The sequence below is a fragment of the Rosa rugosa genome, chromosome 4, assembly GCF_958449725.1.
Source record: "Rosa rugosa chromosome 4, drRosRugo1.1, whole genome shotgun sequence".
Classification (NCBI taxonomy): domain Eukaryota; kingdom Viridiplantae; phylum Streptophyta; class Magnoliopsida; order Rosales; family Rosaceae; genus Rosa; species Rosa rugosa.
This window is the reverse complement of record NC_084823.1, coordinates 43,431,258-43,454,630: the sequence shown is the minus strand read 5'-3', so window position 1 is coordinate 43,454,630 and position 23,373 is coordinate 43,431,258. Positions and strand designations below refer to the sequence as shown.

The 23,373-nt window shown below is 35.3% G+C and overlaps 1 protein-coding gene across 9 annotated transcripts; it reads left to right on the top strand.

The window, feature by feature from the left end:
- Positions 1–3,476: 3,476 nt before the first annotated feature.
- On the top strand, positions 3,477–15,820 carry LOC133743395 (DNA-directed RNA polymerase IV subunit 1). 9 transcript variants are annotated; one of them, XM_062171324.1, is made up of 20 exons: positions 3,477–3,820; positions 4,759–4,831; positions 5,430–5,556; positions 6,080–6,200; positions 6,288–6,412; positions 6,686–6,718; positions 6,804–6,989; positions 7,832–7,987; positions 8,098–8,193; positions 8,274–10,220; positions 10,445–10,614; positions 10,717–10,783; positions 10,863–10,984; positions 11,897–12,057; positions 12,160–12,401; positions 12,493–12,666; positions 12,760–12,897; positions 13,505–13,752; positions 14,540–14,651; positions 15,346–15,820. In XM_062171324.1, exons 3-20 carry the CDS (start codon positions 5,470–5,472, stop codon positions 15,514–15,516), a joined length of 4,356 nt encoding a protein of 1,451 aa, XP_062027308.1. In that variant the 5' UTR covers positions 3,477–3,820; positions 4,759–4,831; positions 5,430–5,469; the 3' UTR covers positions 15,517–15,820. The 9 variants fall into 9 exon arrangements, 8 of the variants coding, with proteins under 8 accessions (XP_062027308.1, XP_062027303.1, XP_062027306.1 ...); XM_062171319.1 differs by having other exon boundaries at positions 5,426–5,556; XM_062171322.1 differs by having other exon boundaries at positions 4,759–4,835.
- The last annotated feature ends 7,553 nt before the right edge of the window (positions 15,821–23,373 follow it).

The following is a 23,373-nucleotide window of genomic DNA, read 5'->3' as shown; positions in this document are numbered from 1 at the left end:
TCTTCTTAAATTATTTCATGCTTCCTTAAAATATAAGACAAGGAATTAATTATAAGGGTTTCAGCTTTATAAGTTTTTTCCTCTACATGATAGTAGGATATTCTTTTTGATTAATTGGTAGTGTTTTCTGCAAAACTTTATTTTAATATGCTCTATATTTCTGTTACTTTTTGAGATGCAAGCTTTTTGCTAAAGGTTTAGTCTTTTTCTATAGTTCTAGACTACTTTGATTGAAGTCAAAGTTTTGTTCCATTATTGTTTGTGTCTTGGTCATTTTTAAATGTAATAGTTGGGTCTCAAGGACATTGTGTTCTAAGTGTTTTTATTTGGGACAGAGGACTCTGTGAAAATCTTTGTTTGGGACAGAAAACCATTGGGATGTCAAACAAGGAAAATGCTAATTTCTGTTTCTTGGTAAATCTATTAATTGGATATGAAAGTATGTTCTATACTCTGTTCGCTTGACAGTGTTTTGTGCAACACTTACCTATTGTGATTTTGTATTATGTAACTGGAGGAAGCACCATTTTGAAGAACCTTCGCTGATATGTGGCGATCAACATCAACACCTCTTCTCAGCAGGCAGATCAAATGTAGCTAGGTTAGCCTATAAGTAGAACAATATATTTTTGACAAGCTGTGTCAACAACAGTTGTATTATATTTGCACATTATCAGAACATTTATATTAATGCAATGATATGTTTGCAACTAAGTCTCTAGCCGTCCAAACTTGCAGATTTTGTTTGAACACCCGTAGCAATGCGCGGCCACCTATTCTAGTGTCATCAACCACGATCCAGCAATATGGTGGCACATAGACTTGCTGGAATAGGCTTTGAAGCAGTTAATAGTTGTATATGGATAGGTCTAGCACCTACTTGTATTCGTGATCTTCTCAATCACGATTATCAGTACCTCCATTGAGGTTTCTGTTCTAGTAAAAGTTCGTTATTGATTCAAAAAAAAAAAATTACTATATTTAAATTTTGTCTAAGAATCCTTCGTGATTGCCATGCTTGTTACTTTGTTAGGGCTCATGTATGACTTTTACCAAATGTGTAAAAATACCTATTTGTGTGTTGGAGTTTCGGTTTATTTTATTTTATTTTATAATGGACTTCACTCCAATCATCTATTAAATACTTGAGTTTTTACTACTTAAGTTTTGACATATTCTAGTTTTAACTATACATGGTTGGTATTTTCAGCAAAAGAGTTTAATTAGTAACAATTTGTGCATATAGCATATAACCAATTCTCCATAAACTTAAAAGTTAAATTCGATCGAAGAATGACTTTGACATGCACTTCTTTATTCAAAACACTTCATGGTTTCCCTCCATTTTGAATATTTAAAATATTATATATATAAAAGAGATGAACTTGAGCAAATTAAAAGTCGATTGTTATAGTCCAACACAAACCACTCGTTTGATTCCACCTAGCTAGTGCACATATTCACAGGATTACAACCAAAACAAAACAAAGTTGTTAAATGATTCTACATAATAGTAACTAAATGAACTAGCCTTCTAGGGAGGCGTAGTATATGTTTGGTTGTTTCTCATCACTTCTTCTGAAAACTGCTTCATTGATGAATTATTTTATTGAGTTTTCTTTGGTTTCATGAAAAATACAATATATATGGTTTTATATGTTTTTTTTTTGAGAAGATGGTTTTATATGTTAACTTAACTCATTTTAGTCCATATTTACGCTCGGAAATTTCGAATCAGTAGATTCATGTTTTGGAAACTAGTGCAGGGCACTGTTATACATCTACCTCAACTCTTTAGGTCTCATTTGATTTGGGTCATGAATGCCCATGTTTCTCATCACTATTTGGTAACACTGAATGTAAATAAGATGTCAGAGAATTCAATTTTTCTGAAGATAAAAATGGAAAAGAAGACAACTTCATCTATTTAATGGATTCAGTCAAAACAGATACCAGGTTAACCATAAATATTAAATCAACCAGAAAACTACACAATAGAGAACTCTCTGCCTCTTTCTAAAAAAAAAAATGATTTGATAAAATGAAACAGTACAAAGTACTTATTTGCTGAAAAAAAAGTTAAGAGAGATTTGAATACTGTGTCAGAAAACCCAGAAATTCATGACAACTTCTGTGGTCATCATATAGAATTTTACTCCTACTGAGTCCCCAGGATACCTTTCCTTCTTGATCCACTGCATGACTGCCACGTGGACAACCCTTCTTATCTTTCTTTTTTAAACTTTCGGTTGAATTTTCTCATAAGCATTTTCGGAAGCGGTTCAAACTGAGTTAAAAAAAACACTGACACATCATTCGATGAAAATGAGTTTATTTTCTTTCGATTCGGTTTAATTTGACCACTTAATAAAAAAAAAAAATAAAAAAAAAAAGAGAAGAAAAAAAAAAATGCTTCAATTTTCGTCCACATATAGAAAAGGAAAATAAGGGAAAACAGAGACGGGGGAGAGGTTACATGCGGTATTAGCAAAAAGCCAGAAAGGGTGGGAGAATGGGAATAGCAATAGAAAACGTGATTGTGGGGCCCTCCTTTCGGTTCCAGAAGAGAAAAGGTAAAGTTAGATTCTGACGATGGCCTCTCGGGCCCCACTTTATTGTTCAGCTCCCTGGTATTTGACGTCTTTGCCCCTTTGATTCGATTCTGTTTTTAACTTTTAACCTCGCACCGTGACTAAATCCTCCATTTACTCTTAGCTTGCCTTCGCTAACATATATAACACTGTAATTATGGGTTTTTGATGAAATTATTTTGTTTTATACTTTTATTAGGTTATAAAAATCTTTTTGCATTTCAATAGTGATTTTGTTCATTACTATTTGATCTTATCATTTGTTTTCTTTTCTTAATTTTGTGTAATTAGTTGCTTAGTGGACTGAATTTACTTGTTTTGAATCTAAAAAAGTATAGATTTATGTGTTGCGAAAGGTTTGACAGTCCGTCGAATACGTTACATGTTCAAATCATTGGTCGCATAATATATAGACTATGAAACGTACTATTTCACCTTTTATGTTGTACACGTACAAAAATTTGATGAAACAATCAAGTTATAAATGATCTAAAACAGTGAGTCGAATAAGTTACATGTTCAAATCATTGGTCGGAGAATATATAGACTATGAAACGTACCATTTACTAAAAAAAAAAAAACAGAAGAGTCTTGCTCACTCAAGGAGTCGAGGGACAATTTTAAGGGATTGTAAGGGACAAATACATCTTAAAACTATGCATCTGTTTTCAGCCGTCAGATTCACTCGTCCCTCACTGTCTGGGTTCCTAAACAGAGACTCGTAGTAATTGTAAAAACAAGAATTCACCCATAAACTTGTCTATTTCGGTAAAAGCCATTAACTCTCTCTGGCAGATATATTAATTAAATGGTGAAAAAAAGAGGGGTATGATGGTAAATAAAAGGAAAAGGCTGTGTAATCTGACACAAACCCAAACACCCTCTCTCTGGGCCTTCGGTCTTCCTTCTTGAACTCGGCGCACTGGAGAAGCTGTCTCTCTCTCTTTCTCGTTTGGTTTCGTTTCGTTTCGTTTGGTTGGAGCAAACCGGCGGCGTCGTCACTCTGATAAGAGAGAGAGAGAGAGAGATAGCTCTCTTCTTCTTCTTCTTCTTCTCTTTCAGACCAAACGACATCGCTTTCACCCATCTTTTTCACTTCACTGTATTGCCCCCCAACTTTTCTGTGTTGCCTTTTTTAGTTAAAAGAAAGCAACCCATTGGGCTCAGTCGTGTTGGGCACTCACTCCTCTGTTTCTCTCTGCTGAAAAGACACATTCTTTGCGCTCAAAGTGAGTATAAATTTGAATCTTTTTGGGACTTTCGTTATGGGATTAATGCCGCTTCTCTGTTTTTCGGAGGATGATCATGCTCTACATGGCTCTTCTGAACAAGTTTTCGTTTATTTTGTCCATTTTTTCGTTACGGGTTTGATTCTTCTTTTTTTTTTTGGGTGATTATGTGCTGTTTTGGTTTGTTCTACATCCTTGGTGATTGGTTTTTGAAATTCAATGTGTTTTGCTGCCTCTGGTGCTCTGCATGTTGTGTTTGATCATGGAGGACAGTTGAAAAGAATGGACCTTTGCACAATGCAGATTAAAATCTTATGTTTTTTGTGTTCTTCATCCATGGTAATGTTAGTTTCTCTGGGTGACTAAGACAATCAAGGTGTTTTCTGGTACTTGTGATGTGTTTTTTGTTTAATTTATGAAAACTTAATCTGGTGAAAGAATGGTTTCTGTTTATGGTATTGCTTATGTAAATGAGTATTTAGTGATCAAGTTTTTTTTTTTTTTTTCCTTTGGGATGTTTTGTTAGGTTTGAATGACTTGCCATGTTAGAGATATCATGTCTTGTTAGATGTCTCTTTGTAACAAAATGGTTGCTTGTTGATTATTTTTTTATCACTAAACGCGTCTGCTTTGTTGTGGTTATTGATTGTTTTGTTTTGTCGGGGTTAGTTAGTGGTTGCACTTATTGACTGATGCTACTGACAATCTGAGTTTGCAACTAATTGCTATGTGCATTTCAATGTTAGAGGTCTGCATATAGTAACAGTACAAGATTTTAGATATTTTGTCTCTTTTTGTGGCTAAGCGGTAGCTTATTGATTATGGTATGATCAATAAAGAAGATATTGTCGTGATTATTGACCATTTTGTGGTGCTACACAATCTGAATTTGCAACTAATTTCCACGTGCATTTCATTGTTTGATTGTGCCTCCACAGATTATTAGTGCGGATTTGGACAGGTTTGGGTGCGGGATTTTCCAGTTGCATTGAGCATCTATGGCTTATTCGTGTGGGTTTATTATATAGTCCACTGCCTGTGATCCTAATTTGCAAAAGATAGTCTTTTTTATGCTGTTATTGGCATCAATTTGCAAAAAAAGAAAGAAAAAAAAAAAGGAGCTGCATGTGACAGCTGCTGTTTATTTTATCTTGGTTTTTCTTTTCAGTGCATCATATTAATTTCTCCATGATAGAAACGGGTCTGTGATGTAAACAATGTTATTTGTTGGTGCTGGCTTGTTATATATTTTAAGCATTGGTATAGTATTCCCATAATATAGATATCTACTTAAATACCGCCATATTGGATCACTGCCATCACCGGTTTTCCTAGAGGGAACCTTCCAATTATTTCTATACATGTATATCGAAGGGGCAGAAAAGCAATATTGCAAAACGCTTGAGAACATGACACTATTTCCTTCATATGTCAGACTCTTGTAATGAAGTTGCAAATGAATTCCCAGTTTTATCTAAACTGAGTAGAATTTTTAAAATGCAGAGTTATGGAGAGCTATGCATCTTCCTAGAGTGCTGTTTTTTTCCTTTCTTATTAGTAACTTATGTATGCTATACTGTTTAACGCTCATGGCTATCTATGTAGGTAGCTTGATTTGTTTCTGCAAAATATAGAAGTAATAGAGCCCCATGGAAGATGAATTGTATGATGAAGAACTAGTGCCATGTGCTTGCATAACTGGGGTACATCTAAATGTTTCTACTCGGGAAGATACGGTAAGCATGTAACAGTATATGGTTTTTGCTAGAAGCGTGAGATTTAATTTTATAACATTTATAGAATTTATCATTTTATATGAGATTTTTCTAAGATTCTCTATTAGGTTATAAGATTTAACGTGCTTGTTGGTTTTGTCAGAGGTTTTGTGGTTATTACTCTCATGGTTTCTTCAGTAATTCTTTCTTTCTTTTTTCCTACACTTTGAACCATATGCTTCATGTACATGGCAATTGTAAACATGTCTCTCTGAATTATTCATATATGTATTTCTTATCAAATCCGCTTTCATTTATTATTGTCCACTGTTATTTTTAATCACAAGTTCTTGATATGGGAATTATACTTTTTAAATATTACAGTCTTTGGCATGCATGTGTGCGCCTTGAACTTTTAGCCTATGATATGAAATTCATGAGCCTGTATAAGTATGAAGGGACTATTATGTACATAGTTTAAGTATACGGTGATGCATTTGCTCTATCAAATAAGAATGTCTTTAACACTTTAATTCTGTGACAGGAGAAAATATCAACATTATTAATCGAGGCAGCTGCCCAGGTTAATGATCCAAAGTTGGGACTTCCAAATCCAACGAATCAGTGTTCTACTTGTGGTACCCAAGATATAAAATCCTGTGATGGTGTGTATGGATATTTCACATCGTTCCATGAAGAAATTTGTTACCATTTCTGGAATTGGTGGTAATGACTTTTTCTTTAATTTTTAGGTCATTTTGGGTCCATCAAGTTTCCATGCACGATACTCCATCCATACTATCTTCCGGAAGTTGCTCTTATTTTAAACAAGATTTGCCCGGCATGTAAAACCATCAGGCAAGGTGTAAGGGTCAAGGTCAGGTACCACTGATCTCGACATCATTGAATAAATGTGACTTGTACTTAGTACCATCACCATGGAAGATTGGTTAATATGCTTCCCTTGATGGTTAATGGTTTAAGTTGATTTTTTTGTTTATTTTCAAATTTGTTGTGGAATTTTTTTTATGTTGTTGTTTCATGCTAAGTATTTAATTTTATGCTAAATGTGAGAGTACTAGTTGTCTTCTTGTTGTTGATAGTGTGCATTTAATTAGTTATTGATTATCTCTTATTATGCCTGTTCCAGGGCTCCGAACGGAGGGGCTGCAGATATTGCTTTGTGAGTTTGTCTCGTCAAGTTAATTTTCTTTCTTTTTTGCTTTCTCTGCCATTGTAGCTCAAGTCTTGGTACTTTTAATTAATAGGGAGGTTCATCGGATTACCCTAGAATGAAGTTCAAAGTTTCTTCTAGAGAGCTTTTCAGAAGAAGTACAATAATAGTAGAAGCAGTTGGAAAATTGCCTCCTGATTATTGGGACTTCATTCCCAAAGATCCCCAACATGATGAAACACACACAAAACCAAATAGAAGAGTTCTATCTCATGCCCAGGTATCTTGGTCCCTATTATATGTCCATGCAATTTGCTCTTCAAACTAAGAAACCATCAGATACAAGCATATGCACGAAAGTTTACTTGTGCACATATATAATGTTTGCATGTACTGAAAATGCCTCTGTTTGTATCTATAGATGTATGCCTATACCTTGGTCCTATTATATATCCATGTAATTAGCTCTTCAAACTAGAAAATCATCAGATACAAGCACATGCATGAAAGTTTATTTTTGCACATATATAATGTTTGTAGCTATACATGTATGCATATACCTCTGTTTATGAGATATATGGTAGAGCATCTAGGTTGTATGTGCGTTTCAAATTTTGTTTCTTTGTATCAGGTTCTTTTCCTTAATTTATTTGTCAAAAGAAAAAAAAAAATTTCTTAGAACCCATTTTCACACTCCGGTGGCTAAGTGCTCGTTTTCTCCTATGGCATATTGGGGAACCTGTATATTAAATAAATAGCTATATATAATTGTTACCATACTAACCACTAAGTAAACTTACCAATCCGTCTCTAGATGATAATTTTTAAGAATTTATTGTTCTTTGTGTGTGCCATTGATGGATACACTGTCAAAGTCTCTCTTTCACATGCAATTTATTTCAGTTTCTTGCCTTTCACCTTTAAGCCATGCTTTTCAGATCTCTCTCTCTCTCTCTCTCTCTCTCTCTCTCTCTCTGTACATCAGTACATATATGTATGTATAGATGTATATCTGATGTGTACATTCTTTTTCTTTACATAGCAAATGGTTGTCATGTTTGTGCCATACTTTCTAATTCTTCAAAGCTCTTTTTTATGCAATGCTTTCTTTCTGCCTTTCAGGTTCATTTTTTGTTGAATGATGTTGATCCAGATTTCATCACAAAGTTTGTTCCAACAACCAGCTCACTTTCTTTGGACTGTTTCCTTGTCACGCCAAATTGTCATCGTGTGACAGAAGTTATGTATTCATTTAATAATGGGCAGTCACTGATGTTTGTAAGTCTTTTTCAGTGCTGTACTTGGTTGGTTTGTTTCATAGGTTGCCTAATAAACCATGGTTCTGGTTTATGCTTTCCTCTTAATTCTGCTTTGATGAATGTGTATAGGATGATCGGACTAGAGCTTACAGGAAACTAGTGGATTTCAGAGGCACAGCGAACGAGCTGGGTTCTCGTGTTTTGGACTGCCTGAAAATTTCCAAGGCAAGCTACTCAGTTAATTTTCTGTTTTCTGTAGATCTCCTAGACAAGTGCTTCCTAATGTTCATACTTTTAATGTGCAGATAAACAAAGACAAAACAGGCAGAGATTCAATTTCAGTTGAGCAACAAAAGATTAAGGATTCTCCGTCCAGAACATCTGGCTTGAGATGGATAAAAGATGTTGTTCTTGGAAAGAGAAGTGATCACTGTTTTCGAACGGTTGTCGTTGGTGATCCAAACATCAAGCTGAGTGAGATTGGCATACCCCGACATATTGCAGAGAAAATGCAGATCTCTGAAAATCTGAACCAATATAACCTTGAGAAGTTGTATGCGTTTTGCCAGCTACGCCTTGGCCATCAGGGGAGAGGTGACATACATGTTCGTAGAAATGATAGTCTGGTTAGGATAAGTAATTTAGAAGAACTGGAGATGGGAGATATTATATACAGGGCGTTGAGTGATGGAGATGTTGTGTTGATAAATAGGCCTCCATCAATACATCAACACTCCCTAATAGCTTTAACCACAAAGGTCCTTCCAGTAAACTCTGTAGTGTCGATAAATCCACTGTGTTGCTCTCCTTTTCGTGGTGATTTTGATGGTGATTGCCTTCATGGTTATGTTCCTCAATCAGTGGATACCAGAGTCGAGCTTACAGAGCTTGTTGCTTTAGATAAGCAATTAGTTAATGGGCAGAGTGGTACCAACCTTCTTTCTCTCAGTCAAGATAGTTTAACTGCTTGCTATCTCATCATGGAAGATGGCACCCTGATGAATAAGTTTCAAATGCAACAACTGAAAATGCTTTGTCCCCCTGAACTTCCATCACCAGCGATAATTAAAGATCCTTCTGGTAATTCCGTTTCTTGGACGGCAAAGCAGATAATCAGCATGTTTCTACCTGCAGATTTTGATTATGCTTTTCCTTCAAATGGCGTGCATATTAGCAATGGACAGCTTATAGCTTCTTCTGAAGGTTCTTCTTGGCTGCGAGACACCAGTGGGAATCTTTTCCAAAGTCTCATGGAACATTGCCCCGGTCAGATACTTGACATCTTCTTTACTGCTCAGGGAGTTCTATGTGAGTGGTTGTCAATGAGGGGCTTGAGTGTTTCTCTCTCAGACTTGTATCTCGCATCGGATACATGTTCAAGGAAAAACTTGATGGAGGAAATCTTCTATGGGTTACAGGAAGCAGAGGAAGCATGTACTATCAGACAGTTGATGCTTGATTCTTGTCAGGAATTTCTTATGGGCTATGCTGAAGAGACAAAAAGTCCTTTGACTTTTGGTTCAGAACATTTTTCTTATCAGAAGCAGAAATCTGCTGCACTTAGTCAGGTCACACTAGATGCTTTCAAAGAAGGTTTCCGGGATGTCCAAAATTTAGCATACAAATATGCCCGTGAGGACAACTCGTTGCTGGCTATGTTTAAGGCTGGAAGCAAGGGTAATATGCTGAAATTAGTTCAGCACGGTATGTGCCTTGGTTTGCAGCATTCACTGGTTCCCTTATCATTCAAGTTTCCGAACCAGCTCTCATGTGATGCATGGAATGATCAAAAAGCACATGGTATCGTTCAGGAGGTTGGAAGAGCTTTTGAATCCATCGAGTCATATATCCCATCCGCTGTTGTTAAAAGTTCGTTCTTGACTGGGCTGAATCCAGTCGAATGCTTTGTTCATTCAGTCACGAGTCGAGATGGTTCTTTTAGTAATAATGCGGAACTTCCTGGGACTCTGAATCGAAAGCTCATGTATTTCATGCGTGATTTGCATACTGCTTATGACGGAACAGTTAGAAACGCATATGGGAACCACCTGGTTCAGTTCTCCTATGATATTGACGAGGGCATATCTACTGCAGATAGCACCACAAACAGCTCATATGCAAAGAGTGTTATTGATTGTGGTGGCGGCCAACCCGTTGGTGCATTGTCTGCTTGCGCAATATCTGAAGCTGCATACAGTGCTTTAGATCAGCCAGTTAGTCTACTTGAAACTTCTCCTCTGCTAAATCTGAAGGTTCTTCCTCTCTCCTCACTCTTCTCCCTGCATCCTCTTCTCTCTGCAAAAGTTATTTTATTAATTTTTTCTTGTTCTTTCAGAAGTATCTATGTATGTTACTTTGTTACTTTCAGTAAAGTATGGCAATGATGCTTAGAAATTGACAGTTAATATGCTGAAAACTGTATCGACATTCTAGGAACACCTGTCTTACTTATGTGCGATGCTTTTTAATTGCACAGAACATTTTGGAGTGTGGTTCAAAGAAAAGCAGTGCTAAGCAAACTATGTCATTATTTTTATCTGAGAAGCTTCGAAGACATAGGCATGGTTTCGAGTATGGAGCGCTAGAAGTTAAAAATCATCTAGAGGGACTCGCATTTTCAGACATCGTTTCTACTGTCATGATAATGTTAGTTTATTTGCTCTCTCTCTCTCTCCCTCTCTCTTCCCTCCATCGCTCCCTCCCTCCCTCCCCAATGGTCTGTAATTGTTGTGGTAATGTGGGTATCAGGTTCTCCTCACAAACTGGCAGCAAGATGCATTTTAGTCCTTGGGTTTCTCACTTTCATATATCTAAGGTAATAAAAGGTGTAATTTAACCTTTTTTTTTTAGTTGATACAAGCTCCATTCTATGGTATAAATTTTTGCCCATTCAGGAAATTGTACGAAGAAGAAGGCTGAATGTGCGATCTATTATAGAGGCACTTTATGCAAGATGCAACTCCACTCCAGCGGAGTTGAAAACTATCCTTTGGAATTTGAAGATCACAAGAAATAAGTAAGCTCCTTGATCTATCTAGGTCTTATATCATCTGTTATGGCCGCTTAGATGCCTGGGTGACATTGACAGTTAAGGATCCTTCTTTGTTACTGTATAGATCTTAGATACTAGGATAGTAGGATTCACATGTTTCCTGAAGACAAATATAACTGCTTATTTAATGCTTGTACATATTTTGTACTAATCAATTATATCTTCAGGTGTCCGATTCCTTAACCTGAACAACTAAATAGGATTAGTGCATATAATGCAATTTGTTAAGTGCAAGAAAACCAGTTGAACAGTTGCAAGGTTCTAGACTTTTAGTTTTATTTAAATATTGTGAAGCAAAGAATCAAATTATAAGGTCATTGCAAATTGCATTATTGTGTTATTTTTTTTTATGAATTGTTAACATCTTTTACTTATGCCAAGTAAGCTGTTATGGAATATCATCGAGCTGATTTACATGTGAAGTGTATATTAATAGATATCTGAACACATGCTTGTGAGTGTATTACCACTGCACCCTAAAAAAACATTCTTTAGCAATGCGCAACTAAGGTCCTGAAACTTAAAGTACCTTGATGGATTAGGATCCTATTCACATGTAAGTCAAAATGAGAGGGTTTACTCTTTGGCAATGGCCTTGTAAGCATGTTAAATTGTTAATGGCATATCATGATGCACCACAAAAAATGGAACATCAATTGATGGTGTGCATGGTTTGGCCCCACTATCCATTGGTCATAAGCAACATGCCTTTGGCTTCACAGTATGAGGGATTCAGTACTTCTCAAGACTCCTAATCTTAGAAAAATCTTGAATTGTATCAATACATGTATTCTCTGCAGCATCTATATTGTCTTAAAACTGAATCCATCTCATGGAACTCTACTGTCCCAGTCTAACTTGGCTGATAATTGGCAGGGAATGTGATTGCTGCAGCACACCTACTGATACATTTTGCATCAGTGTCACACTGACTGAAAACTGTGTCACACTGACTGAAAAGCACAACAATTCTCCTGAAGAACTGGATAAAATTCGAGTCTTGGTGATACCATTCTTGCTTAAAACAGTAGTTAAAGGTTGGTTCTATACTAAAATCCCTGATTTTTTTTAACTCATTATGTACAACATGCTTAAAACAGTAGTTAAAGGTTGGTTCTCTGACTTTATTTTTTCCTTAGGTTTTCTGGAGATAAAAAAGGTGGATATTATATGGAATGATCGACCTGGTTCATCTGGTGAACTCTACTTGAGAGTTTCTATGTCAGGAAAGACCGGAAGGGGGACTACCTTTTGGAATATGCTTATGGACGATTGTCTTCCGGTCATGGATATGATTGATTGGTCACGAAGTCATCCAGATAACGTCGATGACTTCTGCACTGCCTATGGAATAGATGTTGGGTGGAAACATTTCCTTAATGTGAGTTCCCTTTGCTTTTTTTTTTTTTTTCAAATAAAATTTCCATGGGATCTGTTTCAAATATTAACTACTATCATGCATGCAAGAACAGAAGTTGGAGTCTGCAACCGTAGATATTGGAAAGACAATTCTTCCTCAGCATTTGCTTCTTGCAGCAGATTGTCTGTCAGCCACCGGCGAGTTTGTCAGCTTAAACGCAAAAGGCATTGCTCAACAATTGGAACATGCATCTGTCACAGCCCCTTTTATGCAAGCTTGCTTTTCTGTTAGTTAATAACTTATGTTCATACTTCAATATGTTACTGAAAGTTACTTTAAGTCAACTTTTTTATGCTCACTCTGGTGAAATTTGGTTCAGACTCCTGGTCCTTGCTTGGTTAAAGCTGCTAAGGCTGGAGTGGTGGATAATCTCCAGGGGAGTTTGGACGCATTGACATGGGGAAATACTCCGTCCTTGGGAAGTGGTGGACAGTTTGATATTATATTTGCTGGGGAGGTAATTTTTATATTGTTCCTTATATGGCTGTAACTCCTTATTAAGTGTGCAACTAAAGGGTTTTGGGGGATCTAGGATAGGGCTTCTGGGCTATAGAAATGTTTACATAAAATGTGGCTTGATGGGTATAATTTTGAGGGATTTATATAATTGTACAAGCTACATCTTGAGTTGTGTCTTCTTGAAATGAATTTATTGATGGGGCTAATAATCTTTGAATTTCTTATCTTTAACTCCAATTAGATTCCTTAATATATAGTTCTTTCACATAGCTTTAGCAGTTCTCATTTTACTGCTCAATTTCTCCTATTGATGCCATGCTTTAGTGAGTAGTGCGCATTTTACTAACCTTCATTTGTTATTACAGTTTAGCATTTTGACAGGAGTTTTCTTAGTACTGAAGATATCAAACCATATCTGTATTCTCCCAATTTAAAGCAACTAATTACTAGTAAATGTGTCAATTGAATGAGTCAACATGCTATCAAATGTAGCATTCCTGTTCATCCATTGCTATATATTGTTTTTGTTTTATATTTTGATAATCTCACTTCTTCATATGCATACTTGTTCTTTTATAGTTCTTAACCCCTTCCTTTATAATCAGGGATCTGTGTCTTCTAAGCCATTTGATGTTCATGATATGCTGAGCAGACAAATCAGTTCCAACCCTCAGAATGTATTTGAAATGTCTGATGCTCCAATTCATCTATCTGACAAATATGTTGCTCCACATGTGTACAAGTATGGTCTTTTGTGCAAGTTGAAGAGTATTACCAAATCAGTCTTAAGAGAAACTTTTACGATCCAGGATATTGATAGATTGTCTCAAACCTTGAAGAATATATTGCACAAGTAAGTTAACCCCCCAACATTGTCTCTCCATTGTTACAGGATACCAGTTTCACGTCTCTTAGGCAATTAGTTTAATTGATATTTGAGATCTCATATGCTTCTCATTTTGGGAAAAAGGTTATTTCTATCTTCATCATCATCATCATCATCATCATCACTATTGGAGGGGCATATATCAGGGAGGAGGGAAGTTATTTGTTCTGAACCGAAACCTAAGAATGAAAAAGAATTTCAATGAATTTGAGATTTCAATTGTAACATTCAGTCTATACATTTTCCTTTTTCTCTTCCTCACCTCATCACCGTCAAATCCCATAGTAGGGACTCCTCTAATCTCTTTCTACATCATGTAACTTTCAAACTTTTTGTGTTTTAGTAGTCTTCGATTGCTGGCTTTTCTTCACTAGTATCATACATGAAAAGTACTTGTTATTGTTTGAAATTGCTAACGACACATTAAGGACTCCGTAGTCAAGGCATTTGGAACTGATTTTCTCTCGCCTAGTGATGGCTTGCATATATTAGGAGCATACCTGATATTGACACTGAAATAAATGCAATGGTTTCAAACACTCTGTAGTACAACTTCTTTGCCAAAATTTTAACATTGATGATGTCCTTTTCCGGCTATACAGAGAATTTATTTCTTATGATTTTATAAGTTTCCAGAATGACCAATTTGATTGTTTTTCTCTTAGGAGTTGGGACAAATAGGTAGAAAAACATTTTTACATAATGAAATAAGAAAGTTGTGTTACCCACATATATGTAACTCGTGTGAATGTAGGTATGACATCAATGAAAGCATAAATGAGATGGAGAAGAAAGCTTTGATGACGGCTTTAGAATTTCACCCTCATAGGGATCGTAAGATCGGATTAGGAATCAAAGATATAAAGGTATGTTATTTTCTCATTTGCTGAAAGATTTGTTATAAACCTGGTCTGTGAAATTTTTAAGATGTGAAAGGTAGATGGGTATTTGTGCTTAATCTCTCAACTAATCATTTGCAACTCTCACTGGCCCGCCCCTTAGTAATGATCTTTGGTGAAATTGGATTTGTTGTTCCAAGTATTCTGACTTCATATCTTAATTCTTTTAATAGATAGGGAGTTGGTTCTCCTTGGGGGGTACATTTATGTATTAGTTGATGCATTAATGTACACCTGCTCCAACCATTGGTAGAGAAACTCCATGTACTGGTAACCCAGTGGGATCTAGTGGCACACTGGTTTTCCGCTGCGTGGACCTGGTCTCTTGGAACATATCAGTTCCTGTACTCCTATACTTTTTTATTATTTATTATTTTATTTTTTTCAGAAAGAAAAAAAGAAGTCTTGGTGACTTGTTTAATGTGTTCTATTTCAAATGAACCTCCTATCATAGTGTTGAATATTGTTTTCCACATGTGGTTATCCTCCTATGGATGCTAATCACTTGATAATGTGGAAATTACTTTCTATACATTTGCCGGGCTATAGAAATAAACGTATCTCAAATGCGAATCAATAAAGACCTGAGAGTTTAGATAAATTATTCCAGTCTTCTGTCCCTATACGTTTCCATGATACTTTTCTTGCGTATCTTTTATAGGTTGGCCAGCACCCTAACCATGAGAATGCACGATGCTTCATGCTAGTACATACAGACGGGACGATTGAAGATGTTTCGTACCACAAGTGCATCATTGGTGCTTTTGATATCATAGCTCCTCATAGGGCAAAGGTCTATCGCTTGAGACATTTGAGCCGTGGTCCTCGGTAAGCCAGCTTCATGCACAGTGGCATAAATTTGGGGAAATAAGGGTTCAAAATAAACTATCATTTGTGTAGCTTCTCTCACAGAGCTAACCCTCTTACCAAAGCTTCCTTTTGCTACTTCTACTACATCCTTGTTTGTCTTCCTTTTAAATGGTCAGATAAGATCTAGTGGAAGTAGCAAAGGGAAGCTTGTAATGGTTCACGGGTTAACTGCCCCCCCAAACCCCAATTTCATGTTGTATTGAACAAATGTCACTGTTGTATCACAGAAACTGTTGTATCAATCTATTCTATTGCTTTGTCTTCCAGTTTTCATCATAATTTGACGTGGACATTGCAGTAAGCTTTTGCTGCCTTCCGTTTGGTTTAATGTAGTGATGTTGGAAAGCACTAAAGCACACACAAGATCATTTATCGGCATTAATTAGCTCTAATGCGCAATTAATTATATGCTTGGATGACTTCAACTAGTTCGTGATGATTAAGCTTTTGACTCATGCATGTTTTCAGATCTGATGAGATCTGGTTGTTGGTCATGACTCACTCTCTTTATGCTTGCATATGGTGGAGAGCACCAGGAGCCACTTTTTGATATTGTTAATGACTGTTTTAGATGATGTTTCCAAGTATAACAATGACATCTTTGGCTGCTACCAAATAATTTCTATTACTTGTGCTGATTCCTACGCATGTTTAAACTAACGCGAGGTCACCTATCTCATATATATATATATACAGATCCTATCAAGAGCGGAGCTCCGCTTTGAAAATTTACGTGTGAAGTTCGAGTTTTGGGTCACTTTTCGGTCGCATATCCACATCTCGACCGTTCAGTTTTTAGGTACTAGTGTATAGATCCTCTCTGCAAATTTTCAGCCAAATTGATGATCGTTAAGGCATTGATAATTGCCTTAAAGGTAATACGGTTCAGGTTGACAGATTCAGTCCGTCTATTGGTTTAAGCGAGTTAGATACCTTAATGATCATCAATTTGGCTGAAAATTTGCAGAGAGGATCTATACACTAGTACCTAAAAACTGAACGGTCGAGATGTGGATATGCGACCGAAAAGTGACCCAAAACTCGAACTTCACACGTTAATTCCAAAGCGGAGCTCCGCTCTGGATAGGATCTGTATATATATATATATATATATATATATATATATATATATATTGTTTTTGATTTTATGTGGAGGAAATCTTGAACTTGTGGTGATCTGAAATATTCTTGTCCTGTAATTGATGATATTTAATCAATTGAACATGTGATTTAAGTGCGTGTACTTGAAAGAATCGGGTCTTCCCCACCCAACAATCTTCTTTTTGTCACCTACGAAAGCTCCATAGACACAAGAAAATTGCCATCCAGTGATGCAACAAGCAATTGTGGCTTGTATTGTTCTCTTTTCTGACGCATATTGCATAATATGGCATCGTTAAAACCTTTTCCCGGTAAAAACTTATTGGAGTGAAACACCGGGTATGTTCGTGTTTCCGCAACGTTTTCTTGCACATACACAATCTTGATAAATGTTACATGGTTGGAGATGCTCTAAAACAAAAAAAAGATTAACCTATTATCTATCTGTCCTGATACTCCCAATAATTTGAGGATGAATAACTTCATTTCGCTATCAGTACGAAAAGTTTGATTGGACAAGCATTATTTGTTTCAGTGGATGCAGTTTCGTTTTTTCTCTGTTGAGTCTTTGCGTTTGTTTCTCCTTAATTGTTGCCTTCACTTTTCCAGAATATGACAGATTCTGCCTCCTCTCTCCTCCCCATCCTGACCTTTCCAATGCACACATGTTAGATATTTTATAGAATTATAGGTTCTGCTGCTTCTCCTTTCCAGGTATGTATACTTGTGAATAATCTCTCGTATTTATGTTGGTGCAAGTGCACGGCGGTGCTCTGAATAATCTCTCGTATACTTGAGCCAAAAGACTCTTCATCTTTTCCTTCCCAACTTTATTGTTGCACAGATTCCGACTCTTCTGTTTTTCCAGCAACACTACTTCAGCTCAAGTGTTTAAATTTCTTCAAGCGGACTGAAATTCACTCTCAATTTTACAATTCACATTCTATGTTTTATTTTTTAGTAATTTAAAATTTTTTCTTTTTTTTTTTGGAAGGAAAAAAAAAAAGAATATTTCAATCAAAAAGAGAAATAATGAGTGTTGATTGTAAAATAGGGAGTGTGAATTTCACTCCCCTTCTTCAAAATTTATGTATTTTAACCTTACCAACATTTGAGCCATATTAAAAATAGTCAAAATGTCTCTAAAATTAGCTTTTTAAGTGTCAATATTCATTGGTATTTATGAAAATTTCAATCAACACTTAAAATTTCACTATAACAGAAGAGGTTCATTTATATCAGTGAGTTTTAGGAAAGCCCTCATTAGGAGAGTGCTTCCGAAAATCTTAAAGAGCAAACAAAAAAAACATTTCAGTTTTATTATTTCGATTTAGATCTCGTAAAGGGTAATGCCAGACTACCAAACTAAAAATATTTAAAAATCTTGTAAAAGTAAAAAATGAACATGGGTAAAAAGTGGTGTTAATTATTAATAAATAACAAGGTGCTTTTCTTCGAAAAAAAAATTTGCTTTTTATTTGTTTAACAGTTTTGCATGGGGCATTACGTTCTTCCGTAGCACGTGGAAGTGAAAGTGATGGAGTATGGGTAGCAAGCGCTGTCGTTTTAGTGTTTTAATTGAAATGACCTCATGACCTCAATGGTATGTCGTCAGATCCTAATAACAATAAAAAGTGGGGATTTGTGCACAGTTGTCGGTTTGGCCGTTATCTACGACATGTCACGTGCTCACATGCACAAGTTGTAACCCACTATATTGACTATTGATACTTTGATAGTGATGAGTGAAGGTGAAGGGTTTAGAGATCCTCTATTCGCTAGTTGATGCATGCTTGAATATATAGATTTATTAATTTAGTGAAGATTCGTGAAGCTATTGTAATCTATGATTTGATTTTCATTCGTCAGACTATATTCAACAGTTTCATTAATTAAAACTTAATTGCAGTCGCACCAATCTTTATCTCTATTACCTAACTTTGGTGTCATAGGCTTTACCAAAATTTGAAACACCTAAAATACCCTTTATTTAATAAATTATCATATCAATATTTTTTTATTATTTTTAAGATTAAAAATGTAAAACATACTTTTATTTTTAATTGTTAGATAAACATAAAATATCTCACGTTACTCTCTTCAATTATCGGTGTAAACACGCAGGTTAAAGGCTAGTATTCTTTTAAATTAGGGAACGACTTCTCTCTTTTCCAACAAATTTTATATTTTCACTCTCTTAAGTTATTATTGTTAAATTAAGTTAACGAGTGTAAAAACATAACCACGCTTAAAACACTGTAACACATTAAATGAGAGTGGAGAGCATCAAATGCCCTGACACACTTTTACTACATCCTTTTTGTTTTGTATACTTCTAATGTAGTCTTAAGATCTAAGCAAAAAAAAATGTAGTTTTAAGATGATTAATTAATTAGAACTAATAACAACTCCAACAGTTTCTCTATAATTTCTGTATTATAGGGTAGTAATAAAAGTCAAAACTTTAGCCTATTTTTCTTTCTTCTCCAACTCTAACAGATTCCCTATTTTACAGCAATCTCTAAAATCTCCATAATTTTTCCTTAAAATTTTAGAAATTATTGTAAACTAGAGAAATTGGTTTTCTTTTTCCTCACTATCCTTAAAATGATGATAGTTATAGGGAATCTGTTGGAGCAAAAAAGACTCATTTTTCTCTAAAATATAGAAAATTCAAAATATGAGGAAGTTGTTGGAGTTGTTCTGACATGTGCTTGGATTGCTAACTAATTCATGACTCGACAGACTCGTAATCAGATCATCTATTCAATTTGGACCAGCGCGCAGCTTTGATATTAATTTATAATTAAGAGAAATTCTTAGGTAGGGGCTTCCCCACCACGTGGATATAGGGCAAGGCAATCAGACATCAGAATTTTTTTTCCTTGTTCCGAAACTACCCCTGCTTTTTAAAAATGCAATACCCAAAAGACCCTCCTGCTGGGGGTTGATTGGTCAGCCCTATATTCATGTGGTGCGGGTGCCCCCACACAAGTCTCTCTCTATAATTAATTAGATATTTTTACGGATACACTGCCTACTACCTACGATACATATCTTAATTGTTTGTGTCATTAACTCTTACTAGTTGATGTGCCTGTTGATCTAATCAAGTTGTCTATCATTTTTCTGTCACATCTTGTTAGATTAGAGAATAAATATTGAATTCATCAAATAAAATTAATAGCCAATTGGCAAAAAATAAAAACTATAGTACCGCCGTTACATATATGGAAGCCATGAAAGGGTACTTAATAACACTCTTTAGATTAATGTAAGAGTGATCTATGTATTCTTAATGTCTTATGGTTAATAATTAAAGCATGATATGTGCATAAGTCCGTGTACTGCCAAAAGGGTTAATTCCTACCTAGAGCTGTCACCTACAAAAAATCCACATGCATAAGAATAATTGTGATCCAGTGATGATGTAAAAACACGAGTAATTGATATATATATATATATATATTGATTTCTTAATCTCACATGTTGTTTTCTTCTTCCTATCAGAAACACAGGAGAATATAGCTCAATCAATTAGACAAAGAAAGAAGCATAATAATCTTTCCGTGGCAAAATATCTAACGCAATTAGCTAGATACCGGGCCAAAAAACTCATCACATATTAACATATCCGAAAAAATCAGTTGTTTTATGCACAAAGTAATTTTTACCTGAAGTGAAACTGACTTTTACTGTTTTAGAGCATCTTCAGCAATACTAGTAATTTTTTAGTCAAATTTTAGCCATAGTAACTAAAATATTATTTTAACTAACCACTTTTAAAATACGACTGCATTAGTTCTCTCTATTTTAACTAGGTTTAAATTTATATTATTTATTGAATAAAAAAAATAGTTTAAATGTATTTATAAATTACACATAATAACTTAAAAATGTTTTAAATTAACAAAAATAATAGAGAGTCTCATCTCGCTCTCTATATTTAAAAACGAGATAGCTAAAATTTAAAATGGATAACTACTTACGAGTCTGGTGCAGCTGCTAAAATTGATAGAAAGTTAAACATGCTCTCCAAAATAGTTTAGGAGCAAAGATAGAGAGTCTGTTAATAATGCTCTTATGTAAAATATTTACCCTCATTATAATGACAGTACTTCTGAGAATCAGAGCAGCCTTTCTATTTAGCGACTTTATTTAAGATCTCAAAGCAAAATAATGTCAGAAAGTGTTTTTTTTTTTTTTTTACTACAACGTAATCTCAACAAACATTCACTTTTTACTATTAAACCAGTAAATTAATAAAGGGTGAGGTCCGAGACCTTGAGCCCCCGCGCTGCTAAACGGTGAGGTCCGACCCTTGACACCCGTCTACCACCATTGATCCCAAAACCGCTCCTGGCCAGCTGCACGACCTCCCTTTCCCATTCTTAACACAAATTTCAGATCCAAAGTCCCACCACAGTCCAATGATGCAGCCAAGAGGCATTACTAATCACGTCCCATCTGATGATGACGTCACTAAGACATGCCGCCGGACGGGGACCAAATTCGGCTAGGGCTATAAGCGCGTGGAGGTGCGTTCTATGTACCAAGACTTTTTTCTATGTTAGATTTGATTATGTATAAGTCCACTGTGGTAAATCATTACGTAATCTCGTTGGATTATAAAATACATGGCATTTACAATGAAGCAACCATGAGTTGCTTGTTTGAAGCTAATTCATGATTAATGATGGCTTTTGACGAGTCACTAATAACTCATGACCCGCAATCACATCATTTGCTCCTCATCAAAAATCACATCATTTGCTCAATTTGCACATGCTGGAAAATAATCAATTTTTTCTTTTGTTTTTTGTATATGTGCTAGCAATCAATTAATTTTGGACCTTTGCCAAAAAAAAAAAAAAATCAATTAATTTTAGACCTGCAGCTTTCATGTATTAAATATAAAAGCAGAAATTATAACAATTTAAAACTGTACATTTATTTTCAGCTGTCAGATTCACTTGTCTCTCACAATTCCTTAAAAACTGTTCCTTAGGTGAGCAGACCTTTATATATATATATGATTTTTCTCAGGTGCAGACGTCTGTATCGAAATTTAGGTACGGATTTCCTGTTTTCGACCACTTTCCGGCCACATTTTTACATCTTAACCGTTCAGTTTTTAAGTCCTAATGTATAGATCACCTCTGCAAATTTTCAGCCAATTTGGTGATAGTTAAGGCATCCAAAACTGCAATTTACACGAACGGACCGAATCTGTCAAACCAGAACCGTTCGTATTTATAATGGTAAATTGCAGTTTTGGATGCCTTAACGATCACCAAATTGGCTGAAATTTTGTAGAGGTGATCTATACATTAGGACCTAAAAACTGAACGGTTAAGATGTGAAAATGTGATCGGAAAGTGGGGGAAAACGGGAAATCCGTACCGTCCGCACCGTAGCCGGACTGTGTATATATATATATATATATATATATATATATCCTTATAATTAATAATTTCTAATCAATTAAGTCATGCTATGTTCATCACGTACTTGTGATTAAGTCCGTGTACGGCCAACCCAACAATCTTCTCTCTGTCACCTACAAAAGATCTAACACAGTTTGACATAAAATGGTGTGGTTTCGTGAAAGAGGTAATTGCTAAGATGATAAAAGATCAGAGACATGCCAAATTGATAGTTAACGATTCAATTTGGAATTGCAAAAAGTAGTTAAATAAAATAGAGAATGATGGTGGGTTCAATAAACACCATGAAACCATGAATATAACAATTTTACCTGAAGTGAAACTACACAAAATTACCTGCAGTGAAACTGACTTTTACTGTTTTATGTAAAATATTTACCCCCCATAATAATGACAGTGCTTCCGAGAATCTTAAAGAGCAGCCTTTCTATCATTTCTATCACAGTGACTTTATTTAAGAGAAGATATCAAAGCAAATGGAGTCAGAAAGTTCTCTTTTTGGATTTTTTTTTACTACAACGTAAGCTCGACAAAAGGTTCACTTTTTACTGTTTAACCAGTAAAATAATAAACTGGGCAGCAAGTGTTGTCGTTTTGGGATTTTCTAACCCCACCAGTTGCACATGCACACACGTCTGTTTTGGCTTATTATTAGATAATCTACAACACGTCACATGCTCACCTTCATTATCTATACTATTATTAAGAGAAGAGATTTTGTTAGCCAGAACTGAAAATTTTGACAGATTTAACCTTGAAAGATTAAAAAACTTTAAGAATAAATTAAATCATAAGGGTAAATTGGATAATTATAAAATAAATTTTTATTAGAAAATAAAAAAGAAATAATCCCACAACCCCTACTTTTTCTCCCACTATTTTCTCTCTGCAATAACTATTTTATTTCATTTTTTTTTTCTTAAAGAAAAATTATTACACATGCAGAGCATGTATGAAGAAGGCTAGTTTCTTATTAAAACAATTAAAAAATTGTCAAACCATTTTTAGTTCAGATCTCTCATTACTTGAGTTAAGTCTGAGGGCTTTTAAATTGTATCTAATTTAATTATCATCACTGCTTTCAGTATTTCCACGTACATTCGATTAATGAGCTGCTCACTCACCAGCAATGCCATTTCGATGTAAGTAGGCTCCCAACATTAGCTGAAAACAATGTTACTTTTAGAAGTATTGGTGTCCCCTGTGCCGTTTGCATCACATTAAGATGAGTATATATGCATGGGTTCCGACCGTAAAGTTATGCATGCACA

Excerpts from the sequence above, each read along its gene's own strand:
- LOC133743395 (XM_062171318.1), top strand. The coding sequence starts at position 5,470 with ATGGAAGATGAATTGTATGATGAAGAACTAGTGCCATGTGCTTGCATA. Across the intron at positions 6,719-6,803 it reads GGGGCTGCAGATATTGCTTT|GGAGGTTCATCGGATTACCC; the intron begins GTGAGTTTGTCT and ends TTTAATTAATAG. Across the intron at positions 10,221-10,444 it reads CTCCTCTGCTAAATCTGAAG|AACATTTTGGAGTGTGGTTC; the intron begins GTTCTTCCTCTC and ends TTAATTGCACAG.